We start from the raw sequence: 19,860 nt of genomic DNA, 5'->3' as shown, positions 1-19,860 counted from the left end.
GTAGAGGATGAGTAAATGACAGAATTGTGATTTTTATGTGAACTATCCCTTTAATGCTTCTGTAAGTAAAGGTAAATGAAATATTATTACTGAAGGCATTCCTAAAGAATGGCAGGAAACGTGGAACACAGATAACAAGAGATGACAATTCATGTGGAAAAAAGGAAACTCTATATAGGCCTATGAAGTTGTAGAAATAGAAGAGGTCATAATAATGAGGATGAGATTTTGACTCAGATATTAATAGGAAGTAATGTGTTGTAGACATACAAGTCATCATAAGTGGATTAAAAAAAGTTAAGAAAATGTTTAGATTTAAGGTTTGTGTGAGAGAGAGGAGATATAGTGTAAAGTGAAAACCATGGGAGAAATGTACCAATAAGTCATGACTGCAACTGTAAGTGGCAAAAAAGCTAAACAAGAAAAGACTTTTATTTTGGCGTGGCGTGTGACGTCATCAGGCGGCGCCCCTTCAGCGCTGTGATTCAACTGGAGAAAGGTTTGTTTTAAAATGTTTACACAGATATAAACCGATTTAAAGTTAAAGTTCGAAGGTTTTAGTTTTTTATACGATGCTAAATTATGTTCCTGCTGTTGGAAATATTTTAACCCTTTATACAACATAGTACTCGTTTATTAAGTAACAGAAATAAAGTAACAGAAAAGTGTGTAATAAGTGTTTTAAAGAAACGTTTTGTTAATTACTCTCATATAAAAAAACTGTTGAAGCAAGTTTTGAAGAGAAGTTGTTTCGAATATTCAAAGTAACATGGTAAACAATATAGAGACTTCTAAATTAACAAATGTGCGAAAATAAAACCAACTTTACCTCTATAATGTTTTATTCGTTTTTAAACAGGATAAAGTTTCCAAACACAGAGAAAACAGAGAAAAACACTGTTATAAAGATGGCGTTTATAAAAGAGGAGAGTGAAGATGTGAAGATCGAAGAAACATTCTCAGTCAAACTGGAAGATCCACAGGAACAAACAGGTTAGTTTTCATTCTCAAACACCAACTCAGTCATATAGAGGTAAAGTTTGTTTTACACATTCGTTCATTTATGAGTTTCTATACTGTTTACCATGTTACTTTGAATATTCGATCGGAATTAGTATGCAAGCATGCCTTGAAAACAGCATTAACACTGTTTAACTTTGATGTTGTACTTCGATAGTCATTGACTGCTAATATGATTTCGCTATTTAGAGTTTGCAAAAATAATTTTATGATATTATATTATTAAGGGGAAAGTTTGAATGTGCGAATATAAAACCAGCTTTACTTCTACAATTAAACCCATCTTGCAGCCCTGAGTGTGCTGCCTAGTTCTCCTAAATGCACATAAGCACTCATTGATAAACAGGAATGAGTTTCTTTCGTTACTTGTTCTCATGTTTTTTGTCATTATTTTATTTATTATTAGTCTCCCATTTTCTCAACCTTCTTAAGGTTATTGCTTTCCTTGTTCTTCTACTGTTGGTAAAGCATCCTTGAGCACTGGCAATATATAAAATAAATAAATAAATAAATACAATAAATTAAAAAAGTTTAACTGAGATGAGGGTGAGGCAGTGGTGCAGTAGGTAGTGCTGTCGCCTCACAGCAAGAACGTTGCTGGTTCGAACCTCAGCTCAGTTGGCATTTCTGTGTGGAGTTTGTGTGCCTTTGCGCGGCTTTGCTCCGGTTTCCCCCGCAGTCCAAATACATGTGGTAAAGGTGTATTGAGTAGGCTAAATTGTCCGTAGTGTATGAGTGTGTGTGTGGATGTTTCCCAGAGATGGGTTGCGGCTGGTAGGGCATCCGGATCAATAAAGGGACTAAGCTGACAAGAAAATGAATGAATAACTGAGCTGACGATATTTGACCTACAGTATTCTCATAGAAGATTTCTGCTATTGGTCTTTGTCAGTCACGTGCGTTTGTTGTGTGTGACGTCACGCCAGCGCCATTTTTGTGATATTGCTTCGCAAGACAGCTAGAGAGAGACACATAACCAAAGAGAGAGACATGCCATCAAAGGGTCAAGCTGGAGAAGTACAAGAAGATCGAGAGTACGCGGTACCGCAATAAACTAAACAAACATGCCAGGGATCGTCAATTTGATAAACTGACTTGAATTCAGGATATAAATCTGCTTGAAATAACTACAAACCAGCGAGTGCGCTTCCGCCGTCCCCTCATTGCTGATAATGACATGTCATACTGTATATCATCAATGTCTTAATATAGGTTTAGTTTAAATACCATTAAACCACAGTAAGTATTTCTAAGTTTTATTATAATAAAGTATTTCAATAGTTACATCTAATATTTACATTTACAAACTATTGGACAGATGATTGTATCCCAAGTATTTTACATATACAAACAATAAATGTAATGAAAGCAACAGAACAAAAATTTAAATACTATTATCAATTCATTTAATCAAATACATTGAGTGCATAGAGAACAAAAAACATTAAATAAAATAATACACACAAATATTAAGTTATGTTGAACACATTCACATATATGATAAAAGCTGAAAACCTGTAACTATTGACCTCCATTGTATTTTTTGTTTTTCCTACAAGTTCTACTACAGATTTTCAGCTTTTTTCATGATATCTTTATTAGTGTAAAGAGAAAAAAAATAAACTCAAAGGTTTAGAACCACTTAATGGCAGGTAAATAGTCACTTTAAATTTGTGGGTGAATTTTTTAGTTCTAACAACTGATTGACTTATTGTTTAACTTTGAGCAAAAGCACTTGTCTCAGTTCTTTAAAGGATTATTTGGTTCAAATAATATCTGCTTACCCTGTGTTTGGTTTGGATGTACCAGTTTTGTTATTGTGAAGAACATAAAAAATAAATGAGTTAACAACACATTTTAAGTCATCCTCCATTTATTTACATTTATACAAATGATATTTTTGCAGGCACTGAGGGAAAAGTCATTTCTGGAGAAATGCATCATATTGTTTACATAAGACAGGATGAAACATCAGCAAAACACACTCATACACACAGTGAAAGAAACAAAGTTACAAAAATGTGAAGGATTTTTTTAAAATAATGTATCAATTAAGCACAGAATGCATTTATACACCTGGGCTTTTAACTCTTAATGGCAACTACAACTCTTCTACACTACAGTTGAACGCTGGTTTGTTTAACAGTTACAATCCTGTGCTGTAATGTGACATCTTTACTTCACAAGGGAGTATCATGTTTATTGCTCTGTGCTTGTTATTTTTACTGTTTGGTACTTTAGCATCATTCTAGCTACAAAATCCATCAGACATCCTGTATCCTTCAAGTTCACACAGCAGCTGTCAGTTCTCCTCCTAGCGGTTTACTTCTACACGTGTCCATACACAATTTACACTCAGTTTGCCTCAGCTACCTCCTTAGTGTTGTGTGTCTCCTCATCAGTGTCTCTCACTAATTTCAACCTTTAATGACTTCTTCTCAGCTTGTTGTTCGTCCACATCTTCAGCTGACTGCAGTGTTGGTTTTCTTTTCCTCCGCTTAATCTGTCTTGCAGAGTGTGCAGTGTCTGTCTGTGTAGTTTCTGTGTGGCCTAGATGTAGAGATGGTGCTCAGTCTGGGTCAGTCTCCATCATCTCATATGCAGCTTATGCAGCTTGGCTGGCAATGACAAAGTTAGAAATGTATATACAGCAAAAAAATTACAATTAAAAAGAAGAAGTAAAAAATAAATGCATTATAAAGCTACATGCTTATGGAAATAAGACATATTTGAGCATAAGAAACCTGAATTGAATTTTTAACTTTTAAACATTAACTCCCAGAAAGAACATTTACTGATCTCGTTATCCAATATATTTATTTTTTTTTCTATAGTGAAAAAGAACAGTTTTTTTTAGCTGCAGTTTCATGAAGTTACAGACTGGAGGTTTAAAACATTAAATCGAATGATTCCAACAAAAAACTATATTTGTTTTTAGTAAAAGGACAGTCGAAAATGTACTTTTTGACTATAGTTGAGTAAATCAGCAAATCTAAGTTGTAACTAAGGTTAAAAAAGTATTTGACAATTTTTACAAACAATTACTTTAAAATCTTAAATCCATAAGCACTAAGTTGATTCATTAAGATTTAAATGTAGTTCTACCCCCAAAACTGAAGTGTTGCATTGAATAATTATAATTATTTGAAGGCCAAGCAATGACAATTGTAAAGTTACTTAAAAATTCTTACGTACTTACCTTTGTGAAAATGTTGAGAGCATAAACGGAGAAATGAAGATATGTCTCAATGCAGCAGGCTAGGACACCTGATGCGTCTGTTGTTACCGCTACAGTCAGTCAATATCCTTTCTTCCGAGCGGAAAATTTAAAATATCTGTCGTCGTGATAATTTTTTACCCTTTTGATCATGTGATTTACTATTACAGCCCTTAATACAACACTAACGTAACGCTGTATTTACTCTGCGAAAGACGCTAAAGCCATATAACAGCTCGGATACAACACAAAAGGCGGCTATGTCCCACAATGCAATTTGGTGTTTACGAGGGTGACGTCACCTGACAAAGACCGATTACAGTGATGGTGTTGGCTTAGTACTTTCCATTTGCATATGCCAAGTTGATCACAATTCCCTTTTTTCATCATCTTCTTTATGCGGTTAAACTGTTAAAATTACATCATTATTATAATACCTAATTACCAGGGCTAATAAAAATTTTAGGCCTTAAAAAGTCTTAAATTTACTGAAAGATTGTGTTGTAGGTTAAATCTTAAATCTTTTTTAAGTCTTCATTTTCCTTCGTTCATGTTTTGTTACCCAATCTGGCCATACAATCACCAACAATCCATCTCAATAAAACCTTAAACTTTTCATTCAAAAAGGTCATTTTAACTCTATTTATCATTATGCTTTAATTAATTTCCACACAATAACATTTGTTTAAATAAGCTCCATGTATTTACTGCTGAGGATATCGACTTGGACAGATTGTTGTGCATAGATTTATTTTAGTAGAGTTTTTAAAACTTTCAAAATATTTGTTCATTTTTTAAATTATATTTTATAATATATATAATAAAACTAGAGCTTTTGCTAAGAAATATCTAAAATATAGTTTTTTTTCATTATTTGTTTATAATTGTATTATTAAATTTAAATATATTTTTTTGAAAGGTCAAATTAAAATCTTTTCCATCTGGGCCATTTAAAAAATATCTTTGTGTCAGAAAGCTTGGATGCGCCCAATATTAAATATGCTGAATGAAATGGACACTAAATTAATTAATTGTTATAAAACATTGTACAGTATTCTAAAGTATATGAGGTTGTTGAGGGACGACATGAAGCAAAACTAACAATTTATAATTAAACAATAACGTTTAGCATTGCACTGACTACAACTGGCCAACAAACTAGTCTAAAATGACTTTTGCCGTTTAAGAAATGGATTACAGCATGCTGATGATATGCAGAGATTTGAGTGTAAAGTTTGTCAGTATTGACCATATTCTTCACGTACCAGCAGGTGCCGCCATTGGACGGCATTAGGCATGGGACAATGACAGTTTTTAAGGTATACCGCAGTTTAAAAAAAGTTTTAAAACCATTATTTTTGCTGTACCATCCCTACGTTTTTTACATTTTGTTTGAAGATTTTCAGGACAACAGTGTCTGCAGGAGAAAATATATCCAAAGATGCTGTTTTAATTATAAAAAAGTTCATTTGAATTATTTAGCCTGACATGTTTACTGCTCCAAAATACTGTCAAAGTTTCTCAAGTGAAAATATGTTGTGTTCAAAGGGAAAAAAAGTTTAGGTTTTTTAACCAGACATTTAAAAAGAATATATTTATAAATGGTAATCACAGTACTGAGAAATCATGATATTTTTAGTCAAGTTTATCACACCGTCAGAATCTTATACTGGTCTGTGACGGACCGAGCCAGCACATATAGTAAGGGGCATACAAAAAGTAGATTTCCAAAATAATTATTTTTAATAAAGTCAAATAATTTCTCAAAAACTCAAAAAATAAATAAATAAAACAATTAAATTAATTGAAAAATCAATAAACTAAACAAAGAAAACAAAACTGAGTTCAAACCAAACTAATCATGAATAAACCAAAAACAGAACTCCTTGAAATGACAAGACAGACCACATTTATACCAGAGGGACTAGTCCTCAGTAAACAAGAAGGGGGAGACAAAAACAAACAATTTACAACAACAATAAACTAAGTCAAATATCTAAATATTAGTAAAATAAATTCTAAATGAAGCCAAACTAAATATAAATCTGAACAAACACTGCAAATCATTAATGAACTTAAACTAAAGATCAGCTCTCCCTCCAAGCCATTAAGCCAATGGTATCGGCTGACGGAACCAATAGACGCCACTTGGCGGCACGTCGGCCCTTTAGTTTGTCGGACCACACCCAGAAACTCCGTTCCTCATCGGCACTGCAGCACGGTAACTTAAACTCAAAACAAAACTAAATTAACAAAACATACACCACACTGGCCATCACATGGCCCATGCTTAATGCTGCTTGATGTTGCAAAGTCATTCATTCATTCATTTTCTTGTCGGCTAAGTCCCTTTATTAACTCGGGGTCGCCACAGCGGAATGAACTGCCAACTTATCCAGCAAGTTTTTATGCAGCGGATGCCCTTCCAGCCACAACCCATCCCTGGGAAACATCCACACACTCAATCATACACACAGTCATATACTACAGACAATTTAGCCTACCCTATTCACCTGTACCGCATGTCTTTGGACTGTGGGGGAAACCGGAGCACCCGGAGGAAACCCATGGGAAGGCAGGGAGAACATGCAAACTTCACACAGAAACGCTAACTGAGCCGAGGCTCGAACCAGCGACCTTCTTGCAGTGAGGCGACAGCACTATCTACTGTGCCTCTGCTTCGCCCCTGTTGCAAAGTCATATTTTCTAATTAAATTTTTTTTTTTTTTTTGTATGTATAGACATGAACACATTTGTTTGTGGAGAAAGTAGCCGTTTATTAGTCCTAGTCATTTCTCCAATAGGCAACTGAAGCTCTAAAACAATAGCATATGAGATCAGGGCCCCATTTCAGAAAGGAGGTTGAGTGAAAACTCAGAGCATTTTAACCCTGAAATGAGAGAAACTCTGGTATTTGCGTATCAAAATGGCACGTTTGTGAAAGTCAAGCCTGTTTCTGAAAGAGAGGTAACTCGGTAACATACTCTGTGAACCTAACCTGGTCAGCAGGTTTTATTCTCTTAACTCTGTTTTGAGTTTCTGTCGGTCTTCTTTCCTTTTTTTTAAAAAAAATGAAGCAGTATTTCTCACTTAGCCTTACATATTCAGCCACCTATTTTTATGTGCATATTGGATAGGCTATGAGCGTAAAAAAAACAGTTGATGGAAACATCATGATGCACATAACTTTTGAAATATAGGCATGAAAAAACATGCACTAAATCTTCACCACATGTTCATTGTGTGCTGACATTGTCCTCTGAGGTTAAAGTCATTTATTAAACACAGAAAAGATTCATGTAGTTTTTCCTACCGCAGTAAATTCTGTTTTTACTGTTGAGATTTGGCGCCAGTTAATCAGGAAGTGACGATTTTGTTCTTTTTGATTAATTTAATGGAAACGCTGATTCATTCATTCATTTTCTTTTTGGCTTAGTCCCTTTATTAATTGGGGGTCGTCACAGCAGAATGGACTGTGTACGTTTTGTTCATTTGTTTTCCATTTTTAAACGGAATAAAGGAAAGGAAAAAAATGGCAGTTTTTTCGTGTTTTTTTTGCTCACGAGAAAACGAAAAAACGTCATTTTGGCTGGATTTTCGTTTTTTGGTTTAAGGTATGAAAACGGATAAACGACTTTAAAATTCATTTTACACAAGTAGGCGGTGCTGAAACGCCCACTTTCCTCTAATTGGTCAACTATTATTATTATTATTATTACTATAACCTTTATTTTACCAGGAAAGACACATTGAGATTAAAAATCTCTTTTACAAGAGCGTCCTGGCCAAGATTAGGCAGTACACAAGTCACATGAGTCCAACAGACAACAAACAAAAAACAATTTACAGTTAACATGAATCACACTGACAACTATTCAAAACATCTACAAACCTGTTTCAACTTCTAAAACTTTTTAAAAGCATGTAGTGAAATCAAGTCTTTTTTTTTTTTTTTTTTTTTTTTTTTATGATTTATTTAACATTTTTCCATTTTACAAACATATCAAACAACCCTCACATAAATAATAATAGAAAAAAATGTATAAATATAAATACAAATAACATATTGATAAAAAAAGTGAATAAATAAATTAAAATAAAAAAGAGGATAATAATAAAATGAAATAAACAATTAATGCGAGGCAGATGTCTACATTTATACAGTAATCTCAAATGTTACATTTCGAGTGATGAAAGATTACAAACTGATGTACTATTGTGATCAAAAGTTGAGGTGATCAGTCTAGATCCAGCTGGAGAGTTTTAACATATAAAGAAAGGGCATCCCAAATTTTGGCAAATGTTCTGTTAGGTCTTTGAAGGGAATATCTAATCTTCTCTAGTTTTACAAAATACAAAACATCTTTCAGCCACCGTACATGCGAGGGTGGCTGAGGGTTCTTCCAGTATAATAAAATGACACGCCTAGCAAGCAAAGTAAGAAAGGCCACGAAGTTTAAAAGGTAAGTGGGTAATGCATAATTATCCGGCATCACGCCAAACAGGCCAATAATGGGTGATGGTGTTATATCTATAGAAGTAATGGCTGAAAGAGACTGAAATACTGAGCCCCAAAATGAGGAAAGAGCTGGGCATGTCCAAAACATATGGGTTAAAGTACCTAAACCCAAATGACACCTATCACATTCTGGATCAATAGTTGGGTCGATCCGTGCGAGCCTACATTTCGACCAGTGTACTTTGTGAACCACTTTACACTGAATGAGGCAGTGACGTGCGCATATAGATGAAGAATGAACCCTGTCCAGAACTGCCTCCCATGTATCTTGATCTATTTCAATATTAAGGTCCGCAGACCAGCTGGTGCGGAGACTGTCACCTGGAAAAGACTGTAAATTTGCAAAAATACTGATTAGTTTAGAGATTAGGCCTTTACTGCTTGCTTCAAGACATAAAATATTGTCGATCTTCGTTAGTTGAGGGACATTGGGAAAACCAGGGAAATGTTTACGAACATAGTCACGTACTTGTAAATATCTAAAAAAATGATTTCTCGGAATGTTATACAATGCATTCAGTTGGTCAAATGAGGCAAAAACACCTTCGATATAAAGATCTGCTACTGAGAGTATCCCTTGATTCTTCCAAGAGGCATATGCTCCATCCAATATAGATGGAGAAAACAATGGGTTTAGATGTATTGGGGCGGTTAAAGGGGTAGATTGAAAGCCAAAGTTACGTAAAAACTGAATCCAAATTTTAAGACTGTTTTTCACAATTATATTATCAGTGTATTTAAGTGGAGATAGCGTGATGGGAAAGCAGAGGAGAGCTTTTAAGTCCGAAGATCTACATGAGGCGTTCTCAATATTTAACCATGCTGGGGGACCGTCTAGATTTTTTTTATTTTTCCAATATAATAAGGATCGTATGTTCGCAGCCCAATAATAAGACAAAAAATTAGGGAGGGCCATCCCACCCAAGCCCTTAGGTTTCTGTAGAATGTCCTTTCGAATCTTCGGGGTCTTACCATTCCACAAAAATTGAGAGATAGAACTATCTAATGTAGCGAAAAAAGATTTTGGGATAAAAATTGGAATACACTGAAAAAGGTATAAGAATTTAGGGAGTACATTCATCTTTACGCAGCTGATTCTGCCTGCCATTGATAATGGGAGAAGAGACCAGCGGCGAAAATCATGTGTGAGACGACTAAGCAATGGAGAAAAATTTTGGTCGAACAGCTCTTCAAATTTTTTTGTCACCTGTACACCCAAGTATTTGAAGCTGTGTAAAGTGGCCTTAAATGGCAAGGAGGATAAAGGGTATTCAGAGGCAGCATTATTAATAGGCATTGCTTCACTTTTAGTCAGATTTAATTTGTAGCCTGAAATTTTGCCGAATTCTGTTAGCAATGCAAGCACCACTGGGATAGAGCTGGCCGGGTCAGCAATGAACAGCAAAAGGTCGTCTGCATACAAGGATAATTTATGGTCAACTCCCCCCCTAGTGATGCCCAACATTGAACTGCCTCTAATTGCAATGGCCAAAGGTTCGATAGCCAGAGCGAACAGAAGAGGGGAGAGTGGGCATCCTTGCCTTGTTCCTCTCCCAAGAGGGAAGTATTTTGAGTAGTAATTATTTGTGCGTACGCAGGCTAAAGGGGAAGTATACAAAAGCTTTATCCAAGATATAAAATAATCACCCACTCCAAATTTTTTAAGAGTGTAAAATAAAAAATCCCACTCAACTCTGTCGAAAGCCTTTTCAGCGTCCATGGATATAATTAACTCTGGAGTCTTTTTATGTGGGCTAGTGTAAAGAATATTTAAGAGACGTCTGATGTTGTGAAAAGACTGCCTATTTTTAATGAAACCAGTCTGATCTGGGGAGATTATAGCTGGTAGTAGTGGTTCCAAGCGACATGCTAGTATCTTAGCAAGTACTTTTACATCTGCACACAGTAGAGAAATAGGACGATAATTATTACACTGAAGGGGGTCCTTATCTTTTTTAAGAATTAAGGAGATGGAGGCTTGGCGTAAAGTTTGTGGAAGTATACCAGATTTAAAAGATTCATTAAACATGTTCAGCATAAGAGGTGATAATTTCTCTGAAAATGTTCTAAAAAATTCAGCTGGAAAACCATCAGGACCTGGGCTCTTTCCACTTTGCAAAAGGCTCAGTGTTGTCTTAACTTCATCGAGAGTGATGGGATCATCCAATTTTAAGGCCAAGTCAGGATCTATAAGGGGAATATCAAGATTATGAAAAAAACTATCAAGGTGTGATTCTTCGTTCAGGCTTTCTGAGGTGTACAAGGAGCTGTAGAAATTTCTAAATTGGTTGTTAATGAGAAGTGGGTCAGTTGTGGGTCCAGAAGAAGTTGAAATTTGAGTTATATGGTTTAGAGCAGAGGACTGGCGTAGCTGGTGTGCTAGTAGTTTACTAGGTTTATCGCCAAATTCATAGTAATTATAACGGCTTTTATGAAGAGCTTCAGTGGCCTCATTCGTTGTCAGCAGGTCAAATTCAGTTTTTGCTGTAAGTATTTCTTTAGACAAATCTGGAGTTGGTGAGGTTTCCATTTTGGACTGAAGCTTCGCTAGATATTTAATTAAAGAGGACTTCTGTTCAGATGCCCTTTTTCTCTGATGTGCTGAATAAGATATGATTTCTCCCCTCAGAAAGGCTTTACAAGCTTCCCATAAAATACTAGCTGAAATGCTAGGGGTGACATTTGTAGAAATAAAAAGGTCAATCCGATCGTTGATAATTTGCACAAAATCTGGGTCATTAAGTAATAGAGTATTTAGGCGCCAGAAAGACCTAGGAGTTGTCCCACAAGGAAATGATAGATCCAATGTAAGCACAGCATGATCAGATATCACAATAGGACTATAGGAGCAATTCTTGATACATGGAATTAATTTATTATCAAGGAGAAAATAATCAATCCGAGAAAAGCTTTGGTGGACAGGTGAAAAAAAAGAAAACTGTTTTGCGTTAGGGTTTAGAAAACGCCAGGCATCAGAAACTGCATATTGTTCCATAAACGATTCAATAGTTTTTGCTGATTTTGAAATAGCTCTGGGTTTTGATGAAGAACAATCTAGAGTAGGATTCAGGCAGCAGTTAAGATCTCCTCCTAAAATAAGTTGGCTAGTGTTTAAATCAGGAAGGGAAAATAAAAGATTCTTGAAAAAAACTTCATTGTCCCAATTTGGTCCATATATATTTGCTAATACCAGATGAATACCATTAATGTGGCCAGTAATAATGATAAAACGTCCATTTGGATCAGAAATTACTTTAGATACAGAAAATGGAATTAATCTATGTATAAGTATAGCCACTCCTCGTGACTTACTGGAAAACGAGGAATGATACAGCTGACCTACCCAGTCCTTTTTAATTTTTAAGTGATCAGCACTTGTAAGATGAGTTTCTTGGATAAAAGCTATTTTAGTGTTTAACTGCTTCAAGTGGTTGAGAACTTTGTTACGTTTTATAGGTGAGTTAAGCCCTTTGACATTCCAGCTGGAGAATGTAAGTACACCAGTAGGTGTCCCACTGAACACAGGAGACATTAAAAACTAGTTGTCACAAATTTTCTCTGGTCCCCGCAAAAAAAAAAAAAAAATAAATAAAAAAATTTAAAAAAAAAAACATAAGAAGAAAAAGAACAGAAAAGGGAAAGAAAAAAAAAAAAAAAAAAAAAGAAACACATAACTACAAACACCAACCCGCCCCCACCCTCCTAACCCACACACACAACTCCAACAAGTGATGTAGGCAAGAACATCTACATCAAACATATCTCCAACCAACACTGTTGCAAGCTTCCTTCTTCCTTTATACAATCCCTCCCCATATTTTACCACACAACCTCATAGTTGTATTTGTACCACTACTACATACAACCGTATGAATAACTGACTTAAAAATAGATTAATTAAACATATTTTGAACTATGACGTAATCGTATGTTGGTATCAAACATTGTATACAGTTTAACAAGTCTTTATCCCCGAACACGATGATATATCATCGTCCATGAAAAATATTAAAGGTGAAAAGAACGAGTCACCATTTTCATCAAAAAGCAATAATAGAATTGTCAAAAAAAGAGAAAAAAAAAATTCACATTGCATCTCGACGAACAAACTTCTGTGAGAGTACATCGAATAACGTTAGTCACCCAGTAGTAACTCCTTGAAGTGGCATGAGTGTTACGGAAAAAAGGGGAAAAAAAAGCGCCAAGCTGTTTATGACAAGAGATGGGTTTATGTCACGTCATGTCATCGTCCAAAGCATAGAGGTGAACCACTATACGTCTAAGTTCCGAATGTAGTTGTTGGCTTCGTTAGCTGTCAGCAGCCATAGTTTCTCACCGTTTGGTAGAGTGATGCGTAGTTTAGCTGGAAAGAGAAGAGCAGGTCTGAGTCCGCGCTTGTATAGCTCCGCCATGGCATCTTTGAATTCACTGCGCAGCTTTAGGACATCTGGGCTGTAATCTTCAAATATCCGAATCTTGTGATTACGAAAGGTCAAAATTCCTTTTTTACGGGACTCACGAACCACCAAATCCTTCACCTGGTAACGGTGAAACCGCAAAACCACAGGGCGCGGTCTCTGACCTGGGGCAGGTTTGGGAGCGGGAATTCGGTGCGCTCTGTCCAGTTCAGGCGGTGACGCCAAAATCTGATCGCCAAATACCTCAGCAAGCATTTCGGAGAAAAAGTTAGTTGGTCGCGGTCCCTCGATTGACTCGGGGAGCCCCACGATGCGAATATTCTGCCGCCGGCTGCGCCCCTCTAGGTCTGACATTTTAGACCGCAGCCACTCATTTTCTTTAGTGAGGCCGGCGCACGCGGTCTCCAGGTGTTCAAGGTGCTGGGTCACCTCCGCGAGTCCCGATTCAAGGCAACTGATGCGCTGGTCGTGAGCCGCGACTGTGGAGTTAATATTCTCCAACTTACTGTCCAAGCTTTCAAAAGAGGCTTTAAAATCCGCGGCCAGAGAGGCTCTGAGCTCCTCGTGCAGGGCGCTAATTTCGGCTAGCGTGACACCAGAGCTAGGCGAGGACGGCGCTTCACGGTCTTTTTCCACCTGTTTGCCCTTTCCTTTCGACATGTTAAGTGAAAATTTAATACTACGTACTCTAAGAGAGAAAAGTAAATAAATGTAGGTTGCCAAAAAGTTCTAAACCAACGAGGTTTGTAAAGATGAAATAAAAAGTTAAAGGGAGCTGATCGCACTCACGTCTATACCAAAGGCGACATAACCGGAAGTCTTGTGAAATCAAGTCTTTGAACTGCAACTGTGTTTGCAGATTATTCCAAGCAAAAGGTGCTGCGTACTTAAAAGCCTTTTTTCCCATCTCAGTCCGCACTTTAGGGACAAAGAGTAAATAAATATCCTGTGAGCGAAGACCAGAGGTGGGACCAAGTCATTGTTTGGCAAGTCACAAGTAAGTCTCAATTCATTGCCCTCAAGTCCCGAGTCAAGTCCCGAGTCAAGACAGGCAAGTCCCGAGTCAAGTCCCGAGTCAAAGGCAACAAGTCTCAAGTCAAGTCCAAAGTCCTGCAGTTTGATTTTCGAGTCTTTTCGAGTCTTTTTAACAGAAAAATAAAATATATACAGATTAGGTATGGTTGTAAGATCTGTATTAACTAAACAAACCTTTTTTTATTAAAGAACATTGCTCAGATATATAAAAATACAAATGCAATTTTCTGAAAAAGTACTGAACAGTGCTGCGTCTCGTCTCCACAGCATAATGCACAAGAACGAGTTCCACCAAAAAAAGACTCCATTTTGCCTCATCACACAGAAATTGCAGGTCTACTGCTGTCTAATTCATTAAGTTTAGTTGTGCCCGTATGTTATGTCTTCGGTGATCAACTTGTGATTAACCAAAATTACATAACCTCAATGAGGCAGCAGTAGACCAACTCCTGTATATGCCGCAAAGTTAAATTGAGTGAAATTGGAATTTTGTCAATTGAATCTCGTGTGTGCTAAAAAGATATTGCTGCAAATCTGTCTTGCAGCAATGTAAAATGGTAGCACATATTGTTAATGAAGTAGGCTACTTCATACAAACAATAATGTTGTTTTCTTCACATAGCGTTGAAGAGCTTTGCTCTCTACCTTGTGTGATGCTCGTGCACGGATTTCCTCTGTTTGTGGACAAAACTGATTGCGAGTTCTCAAATTTTCTCTCGCTCTCAAATATGCACTGCTCACACACACATTTTCTTGAGCGCTCTCAGAGATTATATGCAAACTCACAATTTGTGTCGTGTTCCCTCTTCCTTTCATGCTTTTTGATATGATTCATATTGCTGCACTGTTTAATAACAATAACCAAAATACTAAAATAGACTTACATATTAAATGTTTAATCTAATAAACCATAACATTTTTGGTTGTTTTATATGATGAGATATTTTCAGTTTCAAACACTTAAACATAGAGAATAGACCAGTGGTGCCCCCCTGAAAATTTGCTTAAGGGGGGCCAGAAGAGGCCAGCTACGTCAGTGGCACCAATCAATCCACAATAATTTTTTAGTGGCTGCTATTTATTTATTGAAATATTGCATTGTATTGCATTTATGTAAGTAGATTTAAATAAATAATGTCAACAGCAAAATCATATCGGGTTGGCCACAGGGGTGGCTAGAGTTTACACAGGGGTAACACCCCTTGTAAAGGGGTTTACACCACTATAAGGCACTCCTGGAATAGATGTTGGATGTAAAGAATACATTTTATTTTAAAAGCATTTAAACAAAAACTAATGCAAGCAGAAATGTAACTGTGATAAAATAAGGAAACACTTGAAAAGGTATTATAGTCTACTGTAATCTCACTATCAATCTCATTTTATCATGGCAGCTAAAATAAAGTAAACTAGTGTCTGCTGGCTTCCACTTTGCTGATGAGATTGTGGAGGACATTTTCCATGTCATCCTCTTCATTTTGAGGAAAGCTGTTCCACAGGGCCCCTGAACACGTATATTGGCATGTACTGTGTTTTGAACAGTAGCCTACTACAGTAAAGAACTTCAATTGATCAGTTGTGGTAATACTATAGTTGCTATGGTAACACAAGTGTAATATAAACAAATTACCCAGTGCTGTATTATTTTACAATATAGGGTATTTTATACTACAAATCCCTACACTTTACTGTAGTAAAACTACACTTTGTATTATTTTATCTGTTCACTATTGGTAATACTACTGTATTATGAAGCATTCATTAACAAGTCGTAAATAATACTAGCCTAAAACATAAGTATAATACAAGTATACAACAAGTATAATACTCAAAAACACTAGAATTTATTAAAGAATTTACCTTAACCTTTTAGTTTTTTTGTGTATTGTTAATAAATAGTAAAGCAAGAAAGAAACCATATCAACATTCTTGGAATAACCCTTCGCTAAGCCTCGCCCTCCTTAGTTACTGTTGCTACTACGCCTGTCAAGCTTTCATGCCTGGCACATCTATTACAGTGTGTATGCGCTGGTGTCAGACATTCCCAAGGATTTAATTAGTCATTTTTGGCAAACAGGTGAGATATCTGAGAAAGCCAGACAAAAGAGGACTGCAGTATACATTACAGGGGTATATTCACAACATAATAGCAACTGATTAGAGAATAATTTTATCAAAATTGAAGCAAGGTTAGCCTAGCCACCTCATACGCTGAACATTCAACAGCATAGTTCATGCACAGCAGGAGAGGTGAAAGTATAAAATAATCTAATAACCTAAGAAACTGATGGATTTGTGCCGAATATTAGCATCATTGACCCATAACAGTGTACAGTACCTATTACTGTCAGCATGTTTGTGTGCTCTTTATCCAGTTTTTATTCAAATTTGCAGTTAAGTGGAAGAAAAAAAATTGAAATGCAAATCAAAGTATAAATAACAGAAGTGAACAAATAGATTTTTCCTACCAGCAAATATTAGTGTATGTATTTATATGCGTTACAATAGCGAGGGTTTAAACTAAGCAGTGCTCACAGGGTTCAACGCTAAGGATTTTTTCTACTGGCCCGATCGGGCCAGTGGTTCTGATTTTTACTTGCCCTGCCCAAATTTTCACTGGCCCCACCAAAAAAAAAAAAAAAGAAGTTAATCGCTATTTGAATGTGCGTGTGTGTGTGTGTATACACACACACACACACACAGTTGATTTCAGAATTATTAGTTCCCCTAAATTATTAGCACCCCTGTTTATTTTTTTCCCCAATTTCTATTTAACAGAGAACAGATTTTTTCAGCACATTTCTAAACATAATAGTTTTAATAACTCATCTCTAATAACTGATTTATTTTATCTTTGTCATGATGACTGTAAATAATATTTTACTAGATATTCTTCAAGACACTTCTATACAGCTTAAAGTGACATTTAAAGGCTTCACTAGGGTAATTAGGTTAACTAGGCAGGTTAGGGTAATTAGGCTAGTTATTGTATAATGATGGTTTGTTCTGTAGACAGTCTGAAAAACAATTAGCTTAAGAGGCTAATAAATTTTACCTTAAAATGGTTTAAAAAATGTTTTTATTCTAGCCAAAATAAAACAAATAAGATTTTGTTCAGAGGAAAAAATATTATCAGACAAAATATCAACATTTCTTTGCTTTGTTAAACATCATTTAGGAAATATTTTAAAAACAAAAAACAAAAGGGGGCTAATAAATCTGTATATATATTTACGGTAATTTTTAAAATGTTTAAGGAAAACTATTCAGTTCATCAAGGCTATATTTATAAATGTAAAAAAGGTGTAATTGTTAAATATTTATTAAAATTTTAAATAACTGCTTTGTTATTGTATTTAGTTTCAAATAAAATAGTTACTCCAGACATTATTGATTTTATAACTTTTACCATTAATAAATATAATAATAATTAATATTAGTGATTTCTGAAGGATCATGTGACTGGAGTACTGAAGCTGAAATCTCATCTTTAAAATCACTGGAATAAATGAATAAATTAAATGATAAACTACTTTTGAACAGTTATTTTATAGTGCAACATTTCACAATTTGTATTTATGATGAAATAATTGCAGCCTTGGTGAGCAGAAGAAGCTTATTTTAACATATTTAATCACACTGACCCCAAACGTTTGTGCATTGTGTATAGAATATTTTATAAGTGAAAATGTGCACTTTAATTTAACAACCCACAGACATCGTCACCGAATACAAATCGAGGTCAGACTTTCTCATATATACAGAGCCTCATTTCAATTGTCAGGTTTTGTAGAAATCGATCAATTGAATTAATCAATCTATTAAAGAAACGTTGACTATAATTCTGTATTTTAGGCTTAAATTATAGAGAGACATAGCAGATGAACCGATACTGCATCAGATCAATGTAAATCTTTCTTTCGAGCTGTCAGTGCGGAAATGAACAAAACAACAGGCCTAATACAACATTTTATACGATTAAAATATGGAAAAATTAACAGATAGTAATTTCGGTCAATTTTCCTGACGGATAAACCGAGATCAGGCTGGATAAACAGCTCTCGGTAATATTTCAGCATGCTTTCACTTTCGCATTTACCGGTAAGAATGACATCTGGCCCAGCTCATCATTCTCTCTTCATATAGCTGTATATATGGCTATTACACGATCATAGTACACTGTGATATAGCCTGGGTCGTTAGTTCGTTGCATTGTTTTGTTTTCTCGCTACAATCGATACGCTCAATAGGACAGAGACCGCGTCTCATTCAGGCGATCTTGGACTGATTGATTTGGCGCAGAAGCGAGCGCAACTGCTGGATATATGCCAAAAAAAAACGCGCTAACGGGTGAAACGAGACAGATTCCGAAACAAACGTCTATGTGTGAAAGCACCGTAAGATTGTATTTGCACACAATTGACAGACAGTCGCAGCACGCAGCTCTGGCTCGATCTGGCAGGCAAAAAGGCAGCAGCTGGCCCGATCGAGCCAGTAACATTTTGTACACTGGCCCGACTGTCTCGCACGCTGGCATCGGGCAGTCCTTATTGTCGAGCCCTGGCTCATAATATCGAGTGGGAAAAAAAAGAAAAAGACCGCTGGGAAGCATAACCTGCTTTGTTTTTTTTTTTTTTTTTTTTTGTTTTTTTTTATAAGAAACACAGTTTAGATCTGTTTAGGATAAGAGGAGTGTGAGTTATTGCCACCTATCATTGAATGTGAATATCGAAAACAAAACCAACTTAGCTGTTAACTCCTTTACCGCCCCTCACACAGCTTGATCCACGCTGGCATTTCTCCTCTTGGGCTTTGGTTTTGAAAAGGGAAAAAATCCCACCACCCATTCCAAACTTTTAGGATAGCGGGTGTCAGATTTTCACAATCCAATTGCGCAACGATTTGGCTTGTTTCCCTCGCTCGAAAGCTTGACAGAGCCTCTGCCCGTAGCTACGATTGGTAAGCCGCGATTGGTGGGTGGCGGTTTTTGGGCGTGGCTTAGCGAAGGGTCAGTTTAACAGGATCCCGTGAGAGCAAAATCACTAAAGGTATGAGACGCCATCGTAAACAAAAGTCAAGCGAACGCAAAGAGACTGAATGCACGAGAGAGAGAGAGAGAGAGAGAGAGAGAGAGAGAGAGAGAGAGGTGTATGTTGTATGTGAGAGAGAGAGAGAGAGAGAGAGAGAGCGAGTATTGGCTCGATCTCAAGTTCAAATTCAAATTCTCTCTGCGTTCGCTTGACTTTTGTCCACTCCCGCGCCTCATAGTAGTCACGTTGGATACTGTCGAATCAAAACAATCTACCGTGCTTTGATTGGACGTCATGCCGAAAGCGCGCATGCTCACACACACGCGCGCGAGCATGCTGTCACACACACGCACACATAAACGGAGAGAGAGAGAGAGAGCGGTCTATGTCAACATACTTTTTTATCGTTGGGCTTTTCATGGGGAGCAGCAAGTCTTTACAAGTCAATAGGGGCAAGTCCTAGTCAAAGTCCGAGTCATTTATGTTCAAGTCCAAGTCGAGTTGCAAGTCTTTTTATATTTTGTCAAGTCGAGTCTAAAGTCATCAAATTCATGACTCGAGTCTGACTCGAGTCCAAGTCACATGACTCGAGTCCACACCTCTGGCGAAGACCATAGTTAA

At 36.4% G+C, this 19,860-nt stretch overlaps 1 protein-coding gene and 1 long non-coding RNA gene across 5 annotated transcripts in view; one reads left to right on the top strand and one right to left on the bottom strand.

Moving 5' to 3' along the window:
• Nucleotides 1–19,860, bottom strand: part of LOC141381937 (uncharacterized) — a 152,710-nt gene that overhangs the window by 57,981 nt on the left and 74,869 nt on the right. The gene's annotated exons all lie outside the window — the stretch shown is intronic.
• LOC137491028 (uncharacterized) overlaps nt 439–19,860 on the top strand; it is a 42,108-nt gene continuing 22,686 nt past the window's right edge. For 2 of the 4 annotated variants that reach the window (XM_068220075.2, XM_073948473.1), the window contains exons 1-2: nt 439–499; nt 860–993. In XM_068220075.2, the coding sequence (XP_068076176.1) occupies nt 909–993 (85 nt within the window). In that variant the 5' untranslated portion in view covers nt 439–499; nt 860–908. Of the gene's footprint in view, nt 773–859; nt 994–19,860 lie in introns of all 4 variants that reach the window. The other 2 variants (XM_073948471.1, XM_073948474.1) reach the window with 1 other exon arrangement.

The sequence above is a fragment of the Danio rerio genome, chromosome 4 (assembly GCF_049306965.1).
Source record: "Danio rerio strain Tuebingen ecotype United States chromosome 4, GRCz12tu, whole genome shotgun sequence".
In the NCBI taxonomy this organism is placed as follows: domain Eukaryota; kingdom Metazoa; phylum Chordata; class Actinopteri; order Cypriniformes; family Danionidae; genus Danio; species Danio rerio.
The sequence above is the reverse complement of the archived record's forward strand: the minus strand, read 5'-3'. Positions and strand labels throughout refer to the sequence as shown.